Source organism: Sinohyriopsis cumingii, chromosome 7 (genome assembly GCF_028554795.1).
Source record: "Sinohyriopsis cumingii isolate HCF-2022 chromosome 7, ASM2855479v2, whole genome shotgun sequence".
Lineage (NCBI taxonomy): Eukaryota > Metazoa > Mollusca > Bivalvia > Unionida > Unionidae > Sinohyriopsis > Sinohyriopsis cumingii.
The window spans coordinates 57,813,239-57,834,834 of NC_142967.1; the positions used below are offsets into that span (position 1 = coordinate 57,813,239).

Consider the following 21,596-nt stretch of genomic DNA (forward strand, 5'->3'; position numbering starts at 1 on the left):
TATCTATGCACTACTGTACATGTACTGCACCACATACAGACAGATCCATGTTTATTTCAACAGAGCTTTGATTTGAGAAGGAGTGGTTTATTTTGGCCCAAATGTCAACATTATAAATTTTCTATGACTCCATTATTTGCATTGAGGACATCTTTATTTGTTCCTTTCCATGCATCCATATCCATAGATCTCAAAAGCCTTGACAGTTAGTAAAATTGTGCGAATGTCATTGAAGATAAAATAAATGTGGCTAGCATATTTGTGTGCAAAGTTTGATGATTAGCTGACATTTTTAGGCCATTACAGAAAATCTTCCACTTTTTTACATGTCTTATAACTTCTTAAACTGAAACATTTTGGCCAAAACGTTGTTATCAGCTTTAAGTAAGGACTGCTTGAGGTAAACGAGTAAAGTTTGAAAGTCTGCTCAGAGTTAGATGTAACCCAGTTAGGTTTTCAGGCTGTTAACACATTAACCCCTGGAGCTTTTTGTCATTTTTGCCTGAAAATCGAGTAGGAAACACATTTTGAAAGCTATTTCCGAATAGACTCGAAAACACCAAATCCCCGGTCATCTTTCAATAACATACTGCCTAGTTGTGTTAGAAACATCATTTTTCATTGGCTATTTGACTCGCGCATGAGCAGAAGGGTAAAAGTTTAATTTTTTGTTTTTGCTAAACGGAGCCATTATTTTTGTATGGAGTCACCACTCTTTATTCCAAATGCCCATCCTATCCTACTTTTTGCAAAGGCTTATCTGTCTGTTTGCAGTTCATACCGGTTTGCCTTAGATCTGAGACCAAAAAGTCTAAATTCCGGACAAAAATCGGATTCCGACCACTTGCGAATTTTGGGTCCAAAAAATGAGTTTTTTATCTGTATTTTGTAGTGCAACTAGATATTCCAGATTATTTGGTATCATTGTAGAGCTACATCTGTCTACCTTTCTATAATACCACCCACTTTAGTGTATCATGCATGACCATGACGCTACAGAGCTCGGCAGTAGGCTACAACCTCCTGCCCTGTTAAGTCGTCGCTAGAGATTACTGTGTTAAGGCATTGTTTCAGAAATTTTGCTAATGTTTTTCACTTTGTGTTTTTAGACTTTTTCAACACAACTTTTGTTCCATGATGAAGCAAAAACCACTTAACCACTGGAGGGAGACACTTGACATTTTGTAGTTTTTTATTTATAAATTGATGACTGTGAGGGGCATGGGAGTGATGTGATCCGCCACCTGTTATAGTGCTCTGGTTATCATGATCTAGGAGACCATTGACCATGGTATAATTGTCAAGATCAAATAATTAATAACAAAAATATTAAATTAGTGCACGGAATGACAGAGATCTGAGCAAATAATAGAATCAAACAACATGAGCCCCACATGTAAAACGTAAGAATTTAATCAATTACCTAAACAGAATGAAATTGAACATGACAGTTGAATTATACACATTCTCTTAGAAATAGAATTACAAAATTTATGTGAAATGCCATTAGCTGTTCTGTTTATACCAATTAAACAAATTTCATCATAGAATCGAGTGACTGATCGAACTCAAATTGCCGTCATGTCAACATAACCTGATTGCTGGTCCTTTCCTAATCACTGTTGTGACAGGTCATCATTACTGTATTTCTTTTCCTTCTCTCTTTCTCTCCAACCTCTTCAGATCATTGACCATAATTTGGTTGTAGTCTGCACTCCTTCCCACTGTAGCACTGGTATGGAGCTATTTTTCCCTTTGTGCCCTTTTGAGACTGGCGCTTTCTATGCAGCCAAATATCTCTCAGGTTCTGGGTCTCTCAAATTCTTCCAGACCCATCTCCCTTGGACAATTGAATGAGAAATACTTGAGATTTCCCATAGCTAAATTCTAGCTTCACATAGAAACTTAGACTGGCTGATTTCATATGAGGGAGATTACTTAAAACCTTGAATTTCATCTGGGAACACACACACCCTCGATTAGCTTAACCAATCAGGATTTGCTTTATCTTTCAAATTTTTAACACTTTCATCAAGGTCAGAATAATTCTGTCTAGTCCATCTTTATTAATAACTATTCCTCAGACAATTTCGTTTCATGACACCTATTTCAGATGGCCTGTAATATCCTAAAATGTGTCTATGGCTTGTCTCAAATTTGTCATTTCCTCTTTTTGATTTTTGATCCTACATTAACATATCTGCCAGACCATTATCCTAGTTAAAATGCAACCATACCTCCAAACAGAGCATATCCCATTCTTGACAGATAGCAATTTATTGTGAGTTTAGCCCATATGTCAGTCTTATTGGTTATGTGTCATGCTGACCATGACAAAATGTGTTGAGACAAAACACCGACAGAAATTTTGTACCATTACAATGACCTAACTGGATCTTCAAGACATTTTGTCTAAAAAGTTTTTTGCACATTTTGAACTTTTTGGACTTTATCATTTCTGTATGGAAATTTATCTACAAGAATATAAAATCTTGCCAGTATGATTAAGCAAGTAGTGCAGATCCAGGTCACTGTTTTGCTGTAGCCAGATCAGAGGATAAATTTTTGAACCATAAAGTATTTACTTATGTTTTTATATTTTCTTTAAAAAATATTACCCGAGAAAATCATTGACCTTTTGATGGATTGCAGTTTATATACAAATTTTGACCATATGTGCTAAGGATTTTACATATTTCCATATGTGCTAAGGATTTTACATATTTTACTTTTATCTTTTATTTTAAATACCTCTTACAGAATTGTATGACTTTTATGTTATATTCATACTTGCTGACATTCATATTACAATTATTTAGAAGTGTTTATCTTACCAATCATTTGTGCAATTAATTTTAAAATTTTTTATTTTTATCATTTTGTCACCATATAGCCACTATTGTGTTGATGTGTCACAAAAGCTACTACATATGTGCCTTGAAACACACAATCCTTTTTGTTGTGATTGTTGCTTTGAGGACTAAAGCACATTGGCAAACTTCTCATTAGCCACTATTTTACTTCATCAGAACTGTGGGGTAGAGAGATGTGGAGACAGCTGTTTTGCCAGATTATGTTTGGTCACAGCACTGTATATCTTTGAAATCCTTTTATCAGGTTTGTTCATAACACTGTATATCTTTGAAGTCCTATTGGTCAGGTTTGGTCACAGCACTGTATATCGTTAAAATCTTATTGGTCAGCAGGTAAAAGCCTTATCAATGTCTGTGATATTGAAGATCATAATGTTTGTTTTGCATGATAAAAAGTGACAAGTGATTTTTAAAGATGTTACAGCTGTTATAGTTTGACTAACTGCAAAGTTCAGGTACTGTGGGTATGTGAGAAAGCTTGCCTTTAGCTTCTCGTGGGTCGATGGTTCTTTCCAGGGTTTTCACAAGTTCTTCCTCCACCATTAATACTGGCTGCCATGTATAGCCTATCTTCTTCTGAAAAATGGCATTAAACCCTACAACAACAACAACAACAACTAACTGCAAAGCAGCATCAATAGTCAACATGGACATAAGGAACTTAAATACATTTTTTCCTCTCTGTGCCCAAATCTTTCAAAAATCAAAGGTGCAATTTATTATTATGATTTTTTTTTGTTGTATGTTTAATGTTAGTAAAATTGAATAATTGTATCTTAAGAAATCTTGGTCTTGGCATATATATAATTCAATGTATGTATCTGTTATGTGTAACTATCCTTCATTTTTCTATCATACTCACTCAGTGTTGCTCACTCTGTATAAATCTATGTATGTGTGTATACAGCATGTTGCTCACTCTGTATAAAACTATGTATGTGTGTATACAGTATGTTGCTCACTCTGTATAAACCTATGTATGTGTGTATACAGTATGTTGCTCACTCTGTATAAATCTATATATGTGTGTATACAGTATGTTGCTCACTCTGTATAAAACTATGTATGTGTGTATACAGTATGTTGCTCACTCTGTATAAACCTATGTATGTGTGTATACAGTATGTTGCTCACTCTGTATAAATCTATGTATGTGTGTATACAGTATGTTGCTCACTCTGTATAAAACTATGTATGTGTGTATACAGTATGTTGCTTACTCTGTATAAACCTATGTATGTGTGTATACAGTATGTTGTCACTCTGTATAAATCTATATATGTGTGTATACAGTATGTTGCTCACTCTGTATAAATCTGTGTATGTGTGTATACAGTATGTTGCTCACTCTGTATAAACCTATGTATGTGTATATACAGTATGTTGCTCACTCTGTATAAATCTATGTATGTGTCTATACAGTATGTTCTTGCTTTCAGTCAGCTTCCTTCTTAGAAAACCATGGTTCCAGTCGTGCTGCAGGTAAACAAATGAAATTAAGTGTGCATGTTTGAATGCAATACAGATGGCTTGATTCAGTTTTTATTGTCAGTGAATATTTCACATTTTCCAAAAGTTTTCACATATTTGGATCCAGAATATTTGGACTCAATGTCAGCAGTGGGAGCATAAATTTTACAAACACATATCTAGTTTACTTACAAAGTGCTCAATTTGTTGAAATGGGAGCTTGACTGGCCCCTTTTCCCTCTCACCCAAAGACTGAATCTACCACATGCATATCATATGGCCGTGTCCTTTTGCAAAAAATATGCAATTTTTATTCCCAAACAAAATTAGTTAAGTTTGTCTCCAATCTTGAACTTGATTTATTGATAGGCTGTGAAAATTAGGAATGTTTTTAATCCATCCATAAAATAGCACTAACTTTCCTCCAAAGAGAGACCAACAAAACAGATTTATTTGTGTGTTGTTTTATTATGGGTAGAACTCATCTTTTTGTCATGATGTCTGTATTTATTGAACCTTGAATCATGCTCTCTGTTAGTAACTTTCTTAATTAGTGGTATAACTATTTTCATTGTATGTACTATTTATTTTTTTCTTTTTATCTTAGCATCATAAAGTTTGACAACAGCTTGAAAACCAGTTTGTCATTTGCATCAATAAACATTACATGCCAATATTGCAGACCAGTATTTCACATGGGGTTGCCAGCATATTGAGAAGTAGTGATTTAATACACAACTGTCTAGCTGGTTGCATATATATATATATAGACACCATGATAGGGTAGTCATGAGTTGGCTTCTCATGATTTATGTAGACCCCTCTCTTATCCATGATTTTTGCATATGGTTCCCTGTTTATACAGTACCATTTTGACTTGCTTACAAGTCAGGTTTAACTGCACACAACATGGACGCTGATCTAGCATTGTATAATGTTCCTGCATACTTCACCAGCAGATCATAGCCTGTACTGTACTGTTCTACTGATTACTACTGACAGTCAGCATAGATCTGGATCTGTTGGCATGTTATGCAATAACAGAGCTGGATCAATGTAGTTTGCAGTTGGACTCAACTTGTGAGTATACTTGTTATGTAAAACTCTTTGATTTACTTGAAACTTGCTTTTCATCTAGCCATACAGGTCTCAGATGTTACTTATGTAAACAGTAGAGTTTATTTGAAGGAAGTTGCAAAATCTTGGATATAGTAGAATTTTGTATCTTTATAAAAAGAAAATTGTTATATTATATGAATTTGATTTGCCACTGAGTAAATCTCTTTGAATGAAGCTTTGGCTTCTGATTGGTTGAATACTTAAAATGATGTGGTAAAGCTAGAGATCACCTGTGTATACTCACTTATAAGTTGAGCCCAATTGCAAACAGCAAAGATCCTGATCTGCCATCAGATATTGTACCTGTCAATCAGGTTCTATGTTGTTTGTTCTGCTTTGTTTTATTTGCAATCTTAATAAACATCACAGACCCAGATCTGCTGGCACATTATGTGCCCACAGATCTGGGTCTGTGCGGTTTGCAGTTGATGCATCTTATAATTGAGTGCAAACAGTATACAATTTGCAGTGAAGAGAGGCTGCCTCAGGTGAAAAGAAAAAGTGATAAAATGTATTCCTTGAATGCAGTGTAAAGTAGGCTCAGTAGGAAAGTTTTTGTTTTGAGATGATTACGATCTATCAGCTGCTGCAAAAACACTGTTCTTATATCCTCATGGAGTGAGATTCATTTTCAGGACCTAAATTTGTTGTCATGCTGTAATAAAAGTGCCTTTTGAAATTTCAGCACTGATATACTCATTAAAGTATTAAAATAACTATCTTCTTTTGTTGAAAATTATTGCCATAGCAATAGAAATGGTCAAGTCTTCTCAAAGAATTGGTTTGGTTTTGGTGCTTTATGGCACAGCAACACAAGTAGGTTATTTAGTGCCAATGCAATTGGAGAAAAGTGCTTTGCCCAAGGACACACCATGGTAGCTGACCCAGGCTGGTCTGATGGTAGGATTCAAATCTGACTCTTTCGGTCATGAGTCCATCACACTAATTGCTGAGCCACTGCAGTTCTCATTCATAAAAGGAAACAACAAACAGTGTTGTATGTAAAAATAAAAATGGGCAGATAAAAGGAAGACATTTTGCCATCATTTGTTCAGAACCACTTATTGAAATGATTTTTGTCCAATATCCAACATTCTGAAAGCCTACTTATCACTAGAATCTTTGTCCAGGAGTTAAGAACAATGTTAGCTAATATGGACAATTTGTGCAGAGGAGAAAGTGCAAGCAGCTGTTCAGTGGCTTACTATAGCAAACCATATTTTTAACCAGGGCTGCTGCAAGTTTGTGAAGGATAAAATGGCACTCAGGGTGAGCATCATCTTCCGCATCCCCACCCTCAGTAAAAAATACTGCAACTCCACAAAATGGCACCCCTCTCATGCTTGGCACCTGTGGCAAATACCTATGTCACCAACCTCTTACAATGGCTCTGTCAAAAGGCAGAGTATATAATGTTTGACATGTGTCAATATGCATTTGTTGCTTTTTCATTTTCCACAAAATAAGAATAGTTTTACATCACCTTTATCAAACTTTGCTGATGACTCATACACTTAAGCTGATGAAGAAGTCTATTGATTTCAGGGTCAAAAGGTCACTAAGACAAAAAGAAGAAAAATGGTTAGGCAGAATAGCATTAGTTCTGGACCAAACTTACTGGATGATATATGCACGTGGGTAAAGGAAAAGTCTATTGATTTTGAGTTCAAAAGATCATTGTCAAGGTTACGGAGACTGAGAGAAAAAAAAATGGTTTCAGCACAGTAATTTTAGTTGTACATAATGAAACTAGAATAATCTTTGGGAATGTATTGCACATGGAGTAAGAAAAAACATTGATTTAATGGCAATAAGGTCAAGGTCACTAAGGTGGAAAAAATGGTTTCTGCACAGAAAACTAGAGTTCTCGACTACCATGTACATTCACTAGTTGTGATTCAAGGTTTACTCTTCAGGTAACAAAATTCTGTTGACTTTGGGGTCATAATGTCAAATGTCAAGATCACTGGAATGGAAAGACCAGAGTTGATGGAGTGTTGGAAAAATGGTTTTTCATAATATGATTTTGTTCTATATTCTAGTACATCAGTAGTTTCCATAAGGAATGTACAGAAATACCTGAGGAATTTTGTGATGACTTTAATGATATTCATAGCGTGTTTTCATTATTCATGACAAAATAGATCAAAATATTATCCATTGTTTTTACAAAACAATTGTATCAGACACAAATTAATGGGGAAATATAATTACATTTATTCATGTTTGTCACATGTAACAAAATGCCATCATAAGTGTCAAAATGGAATGTTGTGATAAATATTCGAGGTAAATCCAACTGGATTAAAAAAATACTTTACAAAATTTTTTTAAGTCCATAAAAATTTTCTCATTTGTTGAGTAAATGTGTTTTATTTTTTCAGTTTACAGCTCTCTCAGATAAATATCTTGCCCTGGTGTTGGCAACCCACTCAAAGTTTCCATGCCTATTATATTGATAGTGTAACTAGAAAATTGTAGGCTTGTGTCAATACATGTACTTCCTATTTTTTTATCAGTAGTCTCTCTAATGTCAACACAATGTCTTTCACAGTATCAAATATAGTCTAAAATGAATCATCCCACTTTAGTTACAGCTTTTAGGTCACAAACGTATACAAGAGTTAACATACATGTCACATATTCATCTAATATTAGGTACTGGACATTTAATTTTCAGGGCCAGGGCAACATTTAATTTTCAGGGCCAGGGCAGGGAGTAGACTATTACTTTCTTTTGAGCTCAAATATTTTCTTTTCTTTTATCTCAAGATAATTTTTCTTTTCCGAATAATATCACAGATATAATATGGTGTTATATTGCTGTAATATGGTGTTATATTGCTGTGTTTCAGAGCAAGATATTTTCCCCGCTATTGACAGATGGAAATTAAACAAAAAAGTGCCAGGCCCTTCCCTGTCACAGAATACTGAATTGTTGGTTCTTAATATAATTGCTATGTATCATGGTATATATTCTGTGGTATATTGTTGTTTATTGTATGTTGTTATATTGTATATATATATTGTTGTACCCAGTTCAAATATATATTTCCTGAGAATTTCCAGGGAAGGGAGCCAAATAAACTACACCCCTTTTTTCTGGTTGGACAAGTACAATACCATATCTTGTGAAATTCCAGAGTTGCTTAAAAGGAAGAGGGTGGCTATTCAGAAAAAGAATAGAGGCTTCATTTGAGTCACATTGTTTTTTAGAAATGGACTGAGATAAAATGCTTCTCAGATTATTCATTGTTTTTGAAATGGTCTTTTCAGAATACTCATTGAAAATAATCGTTTATGTTTTGATTGGGTCAGGATGGGTTTCTGCATATAATGTTACACTTCCTGTTATATATGCAATGTAAAAAAATCAATTCGATATTCAGCACTAATGTGTTGGTGAGATATTAATGGCAGTTTATTGCTTTTACCACACAGAACTTGGTTATAAGTTGAGTCCAGCTACAAACTGTATAGAACCTGATTTGCCAGTGTATTGTTTTCTTTGCAATTGGACTGGCTTATATGCAAGTATATATGGTATATTCTTCAATAAGATAAATATCTTTATGATATCATATGTTTGTTTTGTCAGAGAATGTAATGCAGATTATAAGACAAGAAGTTCAATGTCTCATATATCATGCACTCAAAGTGTCACAGTGTCAAACGGGGATATTAGATTTTGTATAGAAGTTATGATGTTGACAGAACAAAAGAGTCAAGACAATAACTACTAAAATCAATGAGCGTAAGACATCAACAAATTACTTTTTGAAAAATCCATGGTTCCTTTTGTTTGGAATATAATAAAATAAAGGCATTGTTACAATTCCAAATGTTTGCAGAGAGATGAACTTTATTGAGAAAATCAAAAACATTAAAAATAAAAAACATTAAATGTGCAGATTTTTATTTTAATGAAAGACTTAATAGCTCCTTGGTTTTGTGGGATTTTTAGGACACAGCAGTACAGCTAGGTTATTTAGTGCAGAAGTAATTGGAACAAAGGGCCAAACCCAAGGTCATACCATAGTGACATCTATACTTACCTATAAGTTGAGTCAAACTGCAAATAACAAAGATCCAGATCTGCCATAGCATAATGTGCCTGTAGATCTGGGTCTATAGTGTTTGTTCTACTGATTATTCCAAATGAACTGCACAGACCCAGATCTGATGTTGCAGTATGTGGCGGCAGATCTGGGTCTGGTTGTAATTTGCAGTTGGACTTTTATTATAAGTATATACAGTAGTTGATCTGTGATGATCCATTGGTATGACTCAAACACATTTAGGTAATTCAGCATGCTTGGACTGTTAAAGGACAGATCCTACCTCAGTTAGTCACCTCTTGCAATATGCAGGAGGGTGCATGAGGCCTGTTCTATATCTCCAAGGCTGTAGGGGAAAGTAGCAACCTAGAAACCTCCCATTGCACAATAATTATTTTAGACTTTTGCTACGTGTACTTACTATGCTAAATTATATAAGACAATTTAGGGACTGCTCCGGTGGTGTAAGTGGTTAGAATGTCCACCTCAAATGCGGGAGGTCGCAGGTTCAAATCCTGGCTGAGATATACTGAAGACTAATAAAAATGGTACTAGCAGCTGCCTCACATGGGACTCAGCATTTAGAGGTTAATGTCAGGTCTGGTTGGCCTGGTGTCAGGATAATCTTACTGGGTGTTACATGATGCTGCATGTCTGTGGCATGATGCCCCAGTGCTGGACATCACTATAAACTGCCACACTGCAGGCATAATAGCGATATGACTGCAAAATTGTCGGGGCCCCGAGTGGCCGAGTGGTCTAAAGCGCTCTTCGTTACGGATCACTGCCATCTCACCTCTGTCTGTGGCGGTTCGAGTCTAAGATTCAGCCAATGTGGGCATGTGAGAAAGCCTGCCAGTAGCTTCTCGTGGGTCGGTGGTTCTTTCCGGGGTTTTCCGGGTTCTTCCTCCACCATTAATACTGGCCGCCATGTATAGCCTATCGTGCTGAAAAATGGCGTTAAACCCCACAACAACAAAGCAAAATTGTCAAAGCTATGTTAAAAATTCAAATCTCACACACACACACTTTAGGTCCATTCATACAAATTTTGTACTTTCTTATGGGTTATTAGTTGTAATTATTTCTCACAGCTGAGTTTTATTTATAATAAGATCAAAGGCAAAAGTTAAAATATGGTCAAGTGCTCAATCCTCTTCAGCATAATCCATGCACTTTTCATGTCTTAGCAAAATTCTATTGCTTATGAAGAAATTTTATAGGTTCTTCATTGCATGTTTAACCAGTCTCAGCTATATTTTGTAAATATGGAAATTATCACATTCTTAAATTGCCACAAATCAACAAATTTAAAAATTCTGTATTTATGTTTGCTATTTATAACTGGCCCACACAAGTTGCAGAAATGAAACTTCCATCTATACTTGCTCATAAGTCATGTCTAAGTGACACAGACCCAGATCTTTATAACAAATGACATAGACCTTGATTTGCTGGTACATTATGCAATGGCAGATCAAAGTTTATGTTATTTAGAATTTGATTTAACTTATAAGTAAGTATATATTGTATATACAATGGTCCCTCTGTTCAGTACAACCCATGATAACCATACAATATGTAAGTGATGCAGTATGTAAGTTTTGTTGTTGTTGTTGTAGGGTTTAACGCCATTTTTCAGCACACGATAGGCTATACATGGTGGCCAGTATTAATGGTGGAGGAAGAACCCAGGAAAACCCTGGAAAGAACCACCGACCCACAAGAAACTGCTGGCAAGCTTTCTCACATACCCACGTTAGCTGAATCCGAGACTCGAACCCACGCAGTCAGAGGTGAGATGGCAGTGATCTGTAATGGAGAGCGCTTTAGAACACTTGATGCCCCTGTAAGTTTTGTAATATAGCATATCATAAGATCACATCACATTTTATCCTCTTTTCTTTTTAGCTCTCGGAAAGATTGGTGTCGTGAATGATGCAGTCGTAGACTGTCTCCTGTGGGCTGTTAGATATGAGGAAAACCCCGGAGTTCGGGCCGAGGCAGCTCACACACTGAATGTTCTCAAGGTCAAAACAGAAAATGTGGCAGAAGTTTTACAAGATAGGTTCTTGGTGGAGAGCAATCAGCTTGTTAGAGAGTAAGTAAAAATGCACTTTAATACAAAAAATGATAAAATTTCAACTTCATAAAAATATTGTAATAGACAGCATTTTGACATATTGGGTATTTGCATGCAGATTTTAGTACTGTAGTTTTACAGGTAGAATTTTAAGGTGTCAGGATGCCAGTTGCTTAAAAAGGTCCAATTCATGCATGTGGACAGAAGACAACCCTATTGAGTTGATCCTAGATTAAGAGTTAGGACACAATTCAGCTGTCCCTAAAGGGGGCACTTTGCAGGGCATAGTGACCAATTATAGTGCAATCAGATTATCAGTGCACAGTATGCATGTTTGTATTGGGTTTTTGAACCAGTCTTTTTTGCTTATATGGAGAAAAAAATCATGCAAATCGTCTGACATCATCACATGGACTAGGTTGTAAGCTAGGGCTACCATATTTGAACTTTCAAAAAAGAGGGGACATTACAGAGAGTTATGAAGATACAATATTCTTCCTGCTGTAGTTTGAAATATGCAAATATTTGTCAGAATTTATTTATGGATTCACATTGGCAGTACTTTAATTTACCTTGCAACAAGATTTTATAACAATTTTAAAACACTGTTTGGTATTACACCTTGGCACTGATGGTATTAACTGATTGACATTGGACTAAACATATAAAGGTCTGACATTTGTTTTATTTGAATTCAGCCATCACTTTAGCAGTGTAATATTGTAACTTGCCATATCTTGGGAGATTATTTTAACATTTTGCTACTGACAGTTTGCCAATACTGTTAGTCTTTATGGCAACTAGTCTGGAAGTATCAGGAATCAATCTTAGATGAAATAAGTTTGCAGCATCACTTAATCAGATGTATTTATCAGCAGCTAAATCATGCTTTGTATATTTACTGTGATACATGCCAGTGTTGTAAGATAAGTGTTATATCATCTTCTCATCACTACTACTGGTATTGTATTTCCTTGATGATGAGTCCATGGACTTGAATTCTAAATAATTACTACTGGTATTGTATTTCCTTGATGACTAGTCCATGGACTTGAATTCTAAATAGTTACTACTGGTATTGTATTTCCTTGATGATGAGTCCATGGACTTGAATTCTAAATAATTACTACTGGTATTGTATTTCCTTGATGACTAGTCCATGGACTTGAATTCTAAATAATTACTACTGGTATTGTATTTCCTTGATGACTAGTCCATGGACTTGAATTCTAAATAATTACTACTGGTATTGTATTTCCTTGATGATGAGTCCATGGACTTGAATTCTAAATAATTACTACTGGTATTGTATTTCCTTGATGACTAGTCCATGGACATGAATTCTAAATAATTACTACTGGTATTGTATTTCCTTGATGATGAGTCCATGGACTTGAATTCTAAATAATTACTACTGGTATTGTATTTCCTTGATGACTAGTCCATGGACTTGAATTCGAAATAATTACTACTGGTATTGTATTTCCTTGATGATGAGTCCATGGACTTGAATTCTAAATAATTACTACTGGTATTGTATTTCCTTGATGATGAGTCCATGGACTTGAATTCTAAATAATTACTACTGGTATTGTATTTCCTTGATGACTAGTCCATGGACTTGAATTCTAAATAATTACTACTGGTATTGTATTTCCTTGATGATGAGTCCATGGACTTGAATTCTAAATAATTACTACTGGTATTGTATTTCCTTGATGACTAGTCCATGGACTTGAATTCTAAATAATTACTACTGGTATTGTATTTCCTTGATGACTAGTCCATGGACTTGAATTCTAAATAATTACTACTGGTATTGTATTTCCTTGATGACTAGTCCATGGACTTGAATTCTAAATAATTACTACTGGTATTGTATTTCCTTGATGATGAGTCCATGGACTTGAATTCTAAATAATTACTACTGGTATTGTATTTCCTTGATGACTAGTCCATGGACTTGAATTCTAAATAATTACTACTGGTATTGTATTTCCTTGATGACTAGTCCATGGACTTGAATTCTAAATAATTACTACTGGTATTGTATTTCCTTGATGACTAGTCCATGGACTTGAATTCTAAATAATTACTACTGGTATTGTATTTCCTTGATGATGAGTCCATGGACTTGAATTCTAAATAATTACTACTGGTATTGTATTTCCTTGATGACTAGTCCATGGACTTGAATTCTAAATAATTACTACTGGTATTGTATTTCCTTGATGACGAGTCCATGGACTTCAATTCTAAATAATTACTACTGGTATTGTATTTCCTTGATGACTAGTCCATGGACTTGAATTCTAAATAATTTGTAAACTTGGGATGGGCTTTTTATTCATGAAATTTTGACATGATTTCATAAATAGATAAACTAAATGCATGTTTCATACTGAGTCAGCAGAATTAACAATTTTCATATGGAATAGGAAGATATTAAGGTTCTTAGGCCGAAACATTATCAGATACCATATTAAGCATGTTCTTTTCTGCAACTCCAAACAAAAGACACATGCAGTTTTGTATTTATTACATACCCTATCTATTACACGTTCCAAATATTTCTAGCTCCACTGTTTCAGTGGAATTCAAAGCAAATTGGGATTTATAAAAGTTTATTTTCATGCCTCAAAGAACATGAATGTCAGTGAGAAACACCTAAATAGTTCCAGATTTAGTGTGCAATATGGAAATGCAGAATGAACAGCCATTGTTGGCATGGACTTATCATAGGAGAAACTACGATATATTAACTTAATTTGCTAGAGCACATGGGAAGTACTTTTGATCCCATTCAGGCAAACTCTTTCCGCATGCCTCAGCAAACATTTTCAGGCTGGAAACTGTGTATGACCCCTATACTGTCATGAGTGTAAAATCAGTTGTACACCAGTGTAATGTCAGTTTCATACCAGGATAATGTCAGTCTCATACCAGGATAATGTCAGTTTCATACCAGGATAATGTCAGTTCCATACAAGTGCAATGTCAGTTTCACACCAGTGTAATGTCAGTTTCATACCAGTATAATGTCAGTTCCATACAAGTGTAATGTCAGTTTCATACCAGGATAATGTCAGTTCCATACAAGTGTAATGTCAGTTTCACACCAGTGTACAGTCAAGTTTTGCATTACTTAAGCAGCAAAAAGTTTTCATCAGCCAAAATCAATGAAAATATATTAAAGATGCCTGGAGCTAAGCTTGGTATTTCTCGTAGAACTCATTACATCAATATTGGCTTGACTTCCTGAAGAACATTATGAATTTAGGATCAGATTACACACACCAATAGAACAGAAAAATCATTTGATTTTCAGTCCTCTCTTTTGTGTTACTGCTTCTAGATCTTGTACTGGAAGTCAGCAAAGTAGGTAAACAATAGAAGTTTCTGGCTGGCAATTGCAAATTATCACTCTAGAATCAATATTCTGGACACATTCAGCAGGATCTAATTCTAGGATGCATAAGTGCTGATTTCACTCTAAGTTCTCAAAAATCACATGCAAAAGAATCAACAGACTGTGCAAACATCATTGATAATAGTTTCAAGCCCAAAGATGGTGTCTTTGTTAAATGCTTCTATTCTTAGAAAGATGACCTCATTGTTCCTAAATGGAAATGGGCAATTTCTCCCCATAGTTCTCGTTTATAGATTAGACCCTTGATTCAAACAAAGTTGAAACAAAATATTTTCAATCTTTAGTACATGATGGCCATATTTTATCAGGAAAAGTATAAATAAATTAAACTGTAGAAGAAAGATTTTTTTAGACACTATTGGTGCCATTTTTTAGCAGATTTGTATGTTATATTAGTATTCAAAGCAGTGTATGCACATTGAAAGAATACACTGTTTATGGGTAATATATCGTTTGCTGTCTTTGTTTATCAAGCATATTGAAATAATGCACTGTATAGGGGTAATGCATGTTTGCTGTCTTTGTTTATCAAGCATATTTAAATAATACACTGTATAGGGGTAATGCATGTTTGCTGTCTTTGTTTATCAAGCATATTGAAATAATGCACTGTATAGGGGTAATGCATGTTTGCTGTCTTTGTTTATCAAGCATATTGAAATAATACACTGTATAGGGGTAATGCATGTTTGCTGTCTTTGTTTATCAAGCGTATTGAAATAATACACTGCTGTCTTTGTTACTAAGTACACTGAAATAATACACTGCCGTCTTTTTTACTAAGTACATTGAAACAATATACTGTATAGAGGCATTGCCGTCTTTGTGTACCAAGCACATAGAAATAATACACTGTATAAGGGTAATACATATGTGCCAGCAGATCTGAATCAGTGCAGTTTGTAAGCAGTACTCAGTAGAACAAATAACATAGACCCTGATCTGCCAGCAAATTATGCAATGACAGATTAGGGTCTATATTTGTTTGCAGTTTGGCTTGACTTATAACTGAGTATATACTGTAATTTGTATGAAAGCAGGGAAAGAGGCATACTGAACACTGTTTCACTGACTTAGCGTTTTGTATAAACATGATATTTTATACATACTTTTTAGAATATATTAAAACATAAGACACAAAAGAAGCTCATAATAAATTCCTGATAGTAGCATTACATTGGCTCTATAATTTATTTTTAAATTAAAATTTGAAAACTGGTCAACAGTAGTTAAGACATATATCTTCATACTTTGTTATTGTATAGGTCTGAAACATTTAATATATATTTTCTTAAAAGATTTATGGTAACTGAATCGACAGATCAAGTGCAGGAAGTGAGTGACATATTTTGGCCCTCTAATAATGTACAGTTCCTTTGAATGGTAAATCAAATCTTTTTGTTGAAAATTGATCTTAGTCTAAAGGGCGAAGAACTTTTGTAGAATAACTTAATCATGTACTCTGGAACACTTCCTTTGATACATTTATTAACAATACCGCCTTCCAGGAAGTCAGTTCTCTCATCTATTCTTAACCATTTCAATTCTGTAAGCAAGTCTGATGATGATCCATCAAAGGGAATATCAAGAACCAATTGAGCTGCTTGCTTTTGAAACCAGTGTATTATGTATGGTTGGGAACTTGTACAATTTTCCCATATCGTTGAACAGTAATTATCATTCACTGGAAGTATGTAAGCATTATAGTAATGAATTCTGGAATCCTCTGGCAGGTACTTCTTAATTCCACTAAGCAATGGAATTTACTATCTGTGGCACCTACAGACACTATCCATTTGTTTTGACTCACTTAAGACTTTTAGTAGTGATTACCCCTGAAAGCATCTCAATCCTGACAAATTTTTGCACACTTGTGCATGAACATTACTCAAAGCCATGGTAGAGTATCAGATTCATAATACATGGGGTGAAGGTTTGATACCCACCAAGACCAGCTCTTGTCAGCTGCCTCAATGGTCCTTGGGAAAGACACTTAGGTTCCATTTCCTTGGCAAGATATAGCCAATAATGTGGCAAAAGTGTCATTAAAAGTAAAACATCAAGTACCAATATATACCCAAAATATATACAAAAAGAATTTTTTAAAGGTTAGACACCTTCTGTAAAGCAGCACATGCTTTAAACACCTGTTCTCAATCAGCACATGCTTTAAACACCTGTTCTCAATCAGCACATGCTTTAAACACCTGTTCTCAATCAGCACATGCTATTCTGATGTTTGAATATGACTGATGGGAGAATCACATGTATTGAGCTAGCTAAGCACCCAGATCACGTATGAATTTTTGTAGTCTTTTCCCAGACTCGGTGAGAGAGCAGTTGAAAGTTTTGATAATTCATTTACCACTTAGTTATAGGACTGGGTGAAAGTTTTGATAATTGGACAATCAGAGATAATATAACAAAATCAATTAGAGATGCAGACTATTTGGAATGGAATCAATAGAAATGCATTTCATGAAACTAAATCTGTTTGAGGTTAGTTATTAGGTGCTTGATGAAGTCAGCTGTTGATCTATCTATCTGTCCATGTGTCAACAGTTTTGTTCTGCACAGAAAACTTACTGGGAACTGGTAGATTTGAACCAAATTTCATATGCCACTTAGTGGATGGAACATTTGAAGAATTTCATTTAGATGAGTTATGACCCCTGATTGTCTCTCCCTGTAACATCATTTCTGCCGCTCAACTTTCCCAAGGATTATTGGACTGCAGCTCTGTGATGATGAAACTCTGAAAGACTTAGTTTGGTTTAGTGTTTTATGGCGCAGTAACAAAAGTAGGTGATAAATTTCCAGCATTTCAAGACATTATTTACAGGAGTTATCCACCTGATTGTCTGTCCTTCCTACATTGGAACATAACTTCACCAAGTTCTGTTAGATTTCAACCAAATTTTGCATGCATTGTTATAATGACGGTGACTTGAATGAGCTTCATTTCCACCAACCATTCCACATTATTATTAGAAGAGTTATGGTCCCCAGTTGGCCATCATACTTTGGTTTGGACGACACAACCTTACTTTGGAATTTCAACCAAAATTTATCATGCATCTTTATACTGATGTGATCCTGAATGACTTTGTATCCCCAGTATTAAAAATCATCAATTAGAATAGTTTTGTCCACACAGTATCCAACACGTGTTGTATCCCCAGTATTAAAAATCATCAATTAGAATAGTTTTGTCCACACAGTATCCAACACGTGTTGTATCCCCAGTATTTGAAATCATCAATTAGAATAGTTTTGTCCACACAGTATCCAACACGTGTTGTATCCCCAGTATTAAAAATCATCAATTAGAATAGTTTTGTCCACACAGTATCCAACACATGTTGTATCCCCAGTATTCGAAATCATCAATTAGAATAGTTTTGTCCACACAGTATCCTGCACATGTACTGCAAAATAAGATAAATTTATCTAAATCATGTAGAATTACCAGCTTGATTAGCAAGTGGTCCTGAAAATTTGTTTTCGGTTGGTTAAATTTTGCTAACCCGAAATAGAGGATCCAGACCACATTCCAATCTCCTGAGGAAAATTTTTGCAAAACAGTATTTTCTTTTGCTAAAGTTTCTGCACATGTGATGAGAAATGGCTTGCTCTTTCCAGTGAGATTGCCGTTGCCTTGAAGATATTTGACATCAGTGCTACAGAAGACATGGATATGGTGGCTCAGATCAAAAAGGAAGTTCATAAACTTGGCACACGGAACATCATTGCCACGCAGATTGTCCTCAACGAAAAGGATGAAGAACAGCAGCAGAATATGGCTAAGATGATATTTCGATCAGAGACAGAAACAAAGGTATTGATTACTGAGGTGTATGTTTTTGTATGCTGTGCTTATGATTACTGAGGTGTATGTTTTTGTATGCTGTACTTATGATTACTGAGGTGTATGGTTTTGTATGCTGTACTTATGATTACTGAGGTGCATGTTTTTGTAAGCTGTACTTATGATAACTGAGGTGTATGTTTTTGTATGCTGTACTTATGATTACTGAGGTGTATGTTTTTGTAAGCTGTGCTTATGGTTACTGAGGTGTATGTTTTTGTAAGCTGTACTTATGATTACTGAGGTGTATGTTTTTGTATGCTGTACTTATGATTACTGAGGTGTATGTTTTTGTATGCTGTACTTATGATTACTGAGGTGTATGTTTTTGTATGCTGTACTTATGATTACTGAGGTGTATGTTTTTGTATGCTGTACTTATGATTACTGAGGTGTATGGTTTTGTATGCTGTACTTATGAATTTTTAGGTAAAGCTAACACTATTTATTTTCATTTTTGTGCAGTGCTAACACTAGTAATTCATTTTGGGGTTGTGCTAATACTAATAATTTTAATTTCTGGGTAGTACTAACAATAGTAATTTTACTTTTTTTAGTAGTTGTCAATTTTTGGTAGTGCTGACACTAGTAGTTTTCATTTTTGATTAGATCTACATGTAACACTAGTAATTTTAATTGTTGGTTTTTGCTGACACTATTAATTTCTATTTATGGGAAGTGCTAACACTAGTAGTTGTCATTTTTAGGTAGTTCTAACACTAGTAGTTGTCATTTTTAGGTAGTTCTAACACTAGTAGTTGTCATTTTTAGGTAGTTCTAACACTAGTAGTTGTCATTTTTAGGTAGTTCTAACACTAGTAGTTGTCATTTTTAGGTAGTTCTAACACTAGTAGTTGTCATTTTTGAGTAGTGCTAGCACTAGCAGTTGTCATCCCAAGATAGGTGTAATAGATCTTTCTTTTCTTTCACCTATTATTTAATATTGGGACTAGAAAACTAAGAAAACAGTTCTACTTGTCTCAGGTCAAAATTTTCTTGCAATTAAAAAAATATCTAAAACCAAAAATTCATATTTTATATAAATGTTTTTCCAGTTAACATACAATTTTACCTTGCATGCACAATTTTGAAATAGTTTTGTGACAGAAAACAAGGAGTTTGTAAAATCCTGACATGTTTTTTCTTAATATAAATTTGTCAAGGTTTGTAGTTGTTTTACTTTGGTGAAGTAGTTTGTCAGAAATCTGGAAGGATATACCTACTTAACTGTAGAAAAAGACGTGACTCCCATTCAGCTAGACTCTGATATGGTTCCATGAGATCACTGCCATATGAGGGTCTGGTAAAAACTTCACGAATCACTGTTAATAATAGAAAACATGTAATTCAAACTTTATAAAAGAGAAGCTACAAACACATTTCTGGCTATCTCAAAAAGTTATCTAGACATACTTTCTGCTATAATTCCAGGCAAATTCTGTTGTTAGGTTAAAACTATATTATTAAACATCATTTTTCAAACAAACACCAATGCAGGAGGTGTGTCTCAATTATCCAGTGAAACTTTTATTGCTTGCTTGAAATATGAATGTCATCTTATCATCACAATAATGTATTATGTCATAAATCACCTCTCCAAATTTTGGGAAAGCCATTTAGTTTTGAATATTTCACAGTCACATAAGAGGCCTGGTTCAAGAAGACTTAGGAACTGCATTGATCCCAATCTGCTGGTACATTATGCAATAGCAGATGTGGGTCACACTTTTTATAGTTAGGGGCATATATTACTGCAAAGGGGATCCCCTTTATGATGTGGTGGTTGGGGCCCATAACTTCTGATCACATTATGTACATATATATGCCTGGTCCAGCTGTGAATGACGTATGCTGTCATGTGACTGAATTATTTTATTTCTTTGTCAGCTTGACTGATGTTTAGTGTCAGAGAGTCAGAAACATCTAAGACAAAAATAAATCATCAGGAGCCATGATATAACTGTGTTGTATCAGGAATTCTTGTTATAATGACATATGTTATAGAGGGGTTCCTTTGGTTATATCGTTTGATTATCTTTGATTTTCTATCTTTCTTTTCTAATTCTTCCTATCTTTCTGCACTAGATCATCAGAATTTTATATCGTAATCTTGTGCCCAAACATATGCGCTACCCAAGAAGTATCCAATTTCGGGAACCACTTGTGGATGTTAAAGTGTTTTCACAGGTAGAGTCCTAATCTATTTATTTTATTATCTTTTGCAGTTTTCTTTGTTATTTAATTATTTTTCCAATATTCTTTTAAACATCGAGTGATACCTGTCTTTAGAGGACATGTCCATATTATGAAAGACATCTGTTCATGTACACATTTTCAAACCACTGCTCATGCAAAATGTTTAAACCTCTGCTTATTTACATCTATTCAAACTTCAGTTCAAGTAGACATGTTCAAAAATCTGTTCCAGGACATCGAGACATGTTTAAACATCTTGTTTTAATTTTACATACCATGTTTGACTTTTGTGTAGAAGACACATGTACGACAAGGTCTTTTGGTGTCCTACTTAGATAAGTGTCATATTTTTGTTTTTCTTAATATGTTGTTTTTCCTCATTATAAATGACAAAATACCTTGACAGCCCAAATTAGCAACATTAAAATTACCTTCTACTATATAAAGCAGTCCTGTTCTTACATACAGTTAAGCCTAATGTCTCAGAAGTCATTAACCC

The 21,596-nt window shown here is 34.7% G+C and overlaps 1 protein-coding gene across 4 annotated transcripts in view; it reads left to right on the plus strand.

Moving 5' to 3' along the window:
- Window positions 1-21,596, plus strand: part of LOC149795325 (uncharacterized) — a 132,402-nt gene that overhangs the window by 94,760 nt on the left and 16,046 nt on the right. For all 4 annotated transcript variants that reach the window (XM_089965094.1, XM_089965095.1, XM_089965096.1 and 1 more), the window contains 2 exons: window positions 11,432-11,621; window positions 18,676-18,871. In XM_089965094.1, the coding sequence (XP_089821220.1) occupies window positions 11,432-11,621; window positions 18,676-18,871 (386 nt within the window). The remainder of the gene's footprint in view (window positions 1-11,431; window positions 11,622-18,675; window positions 18,872-21,596) is intronic.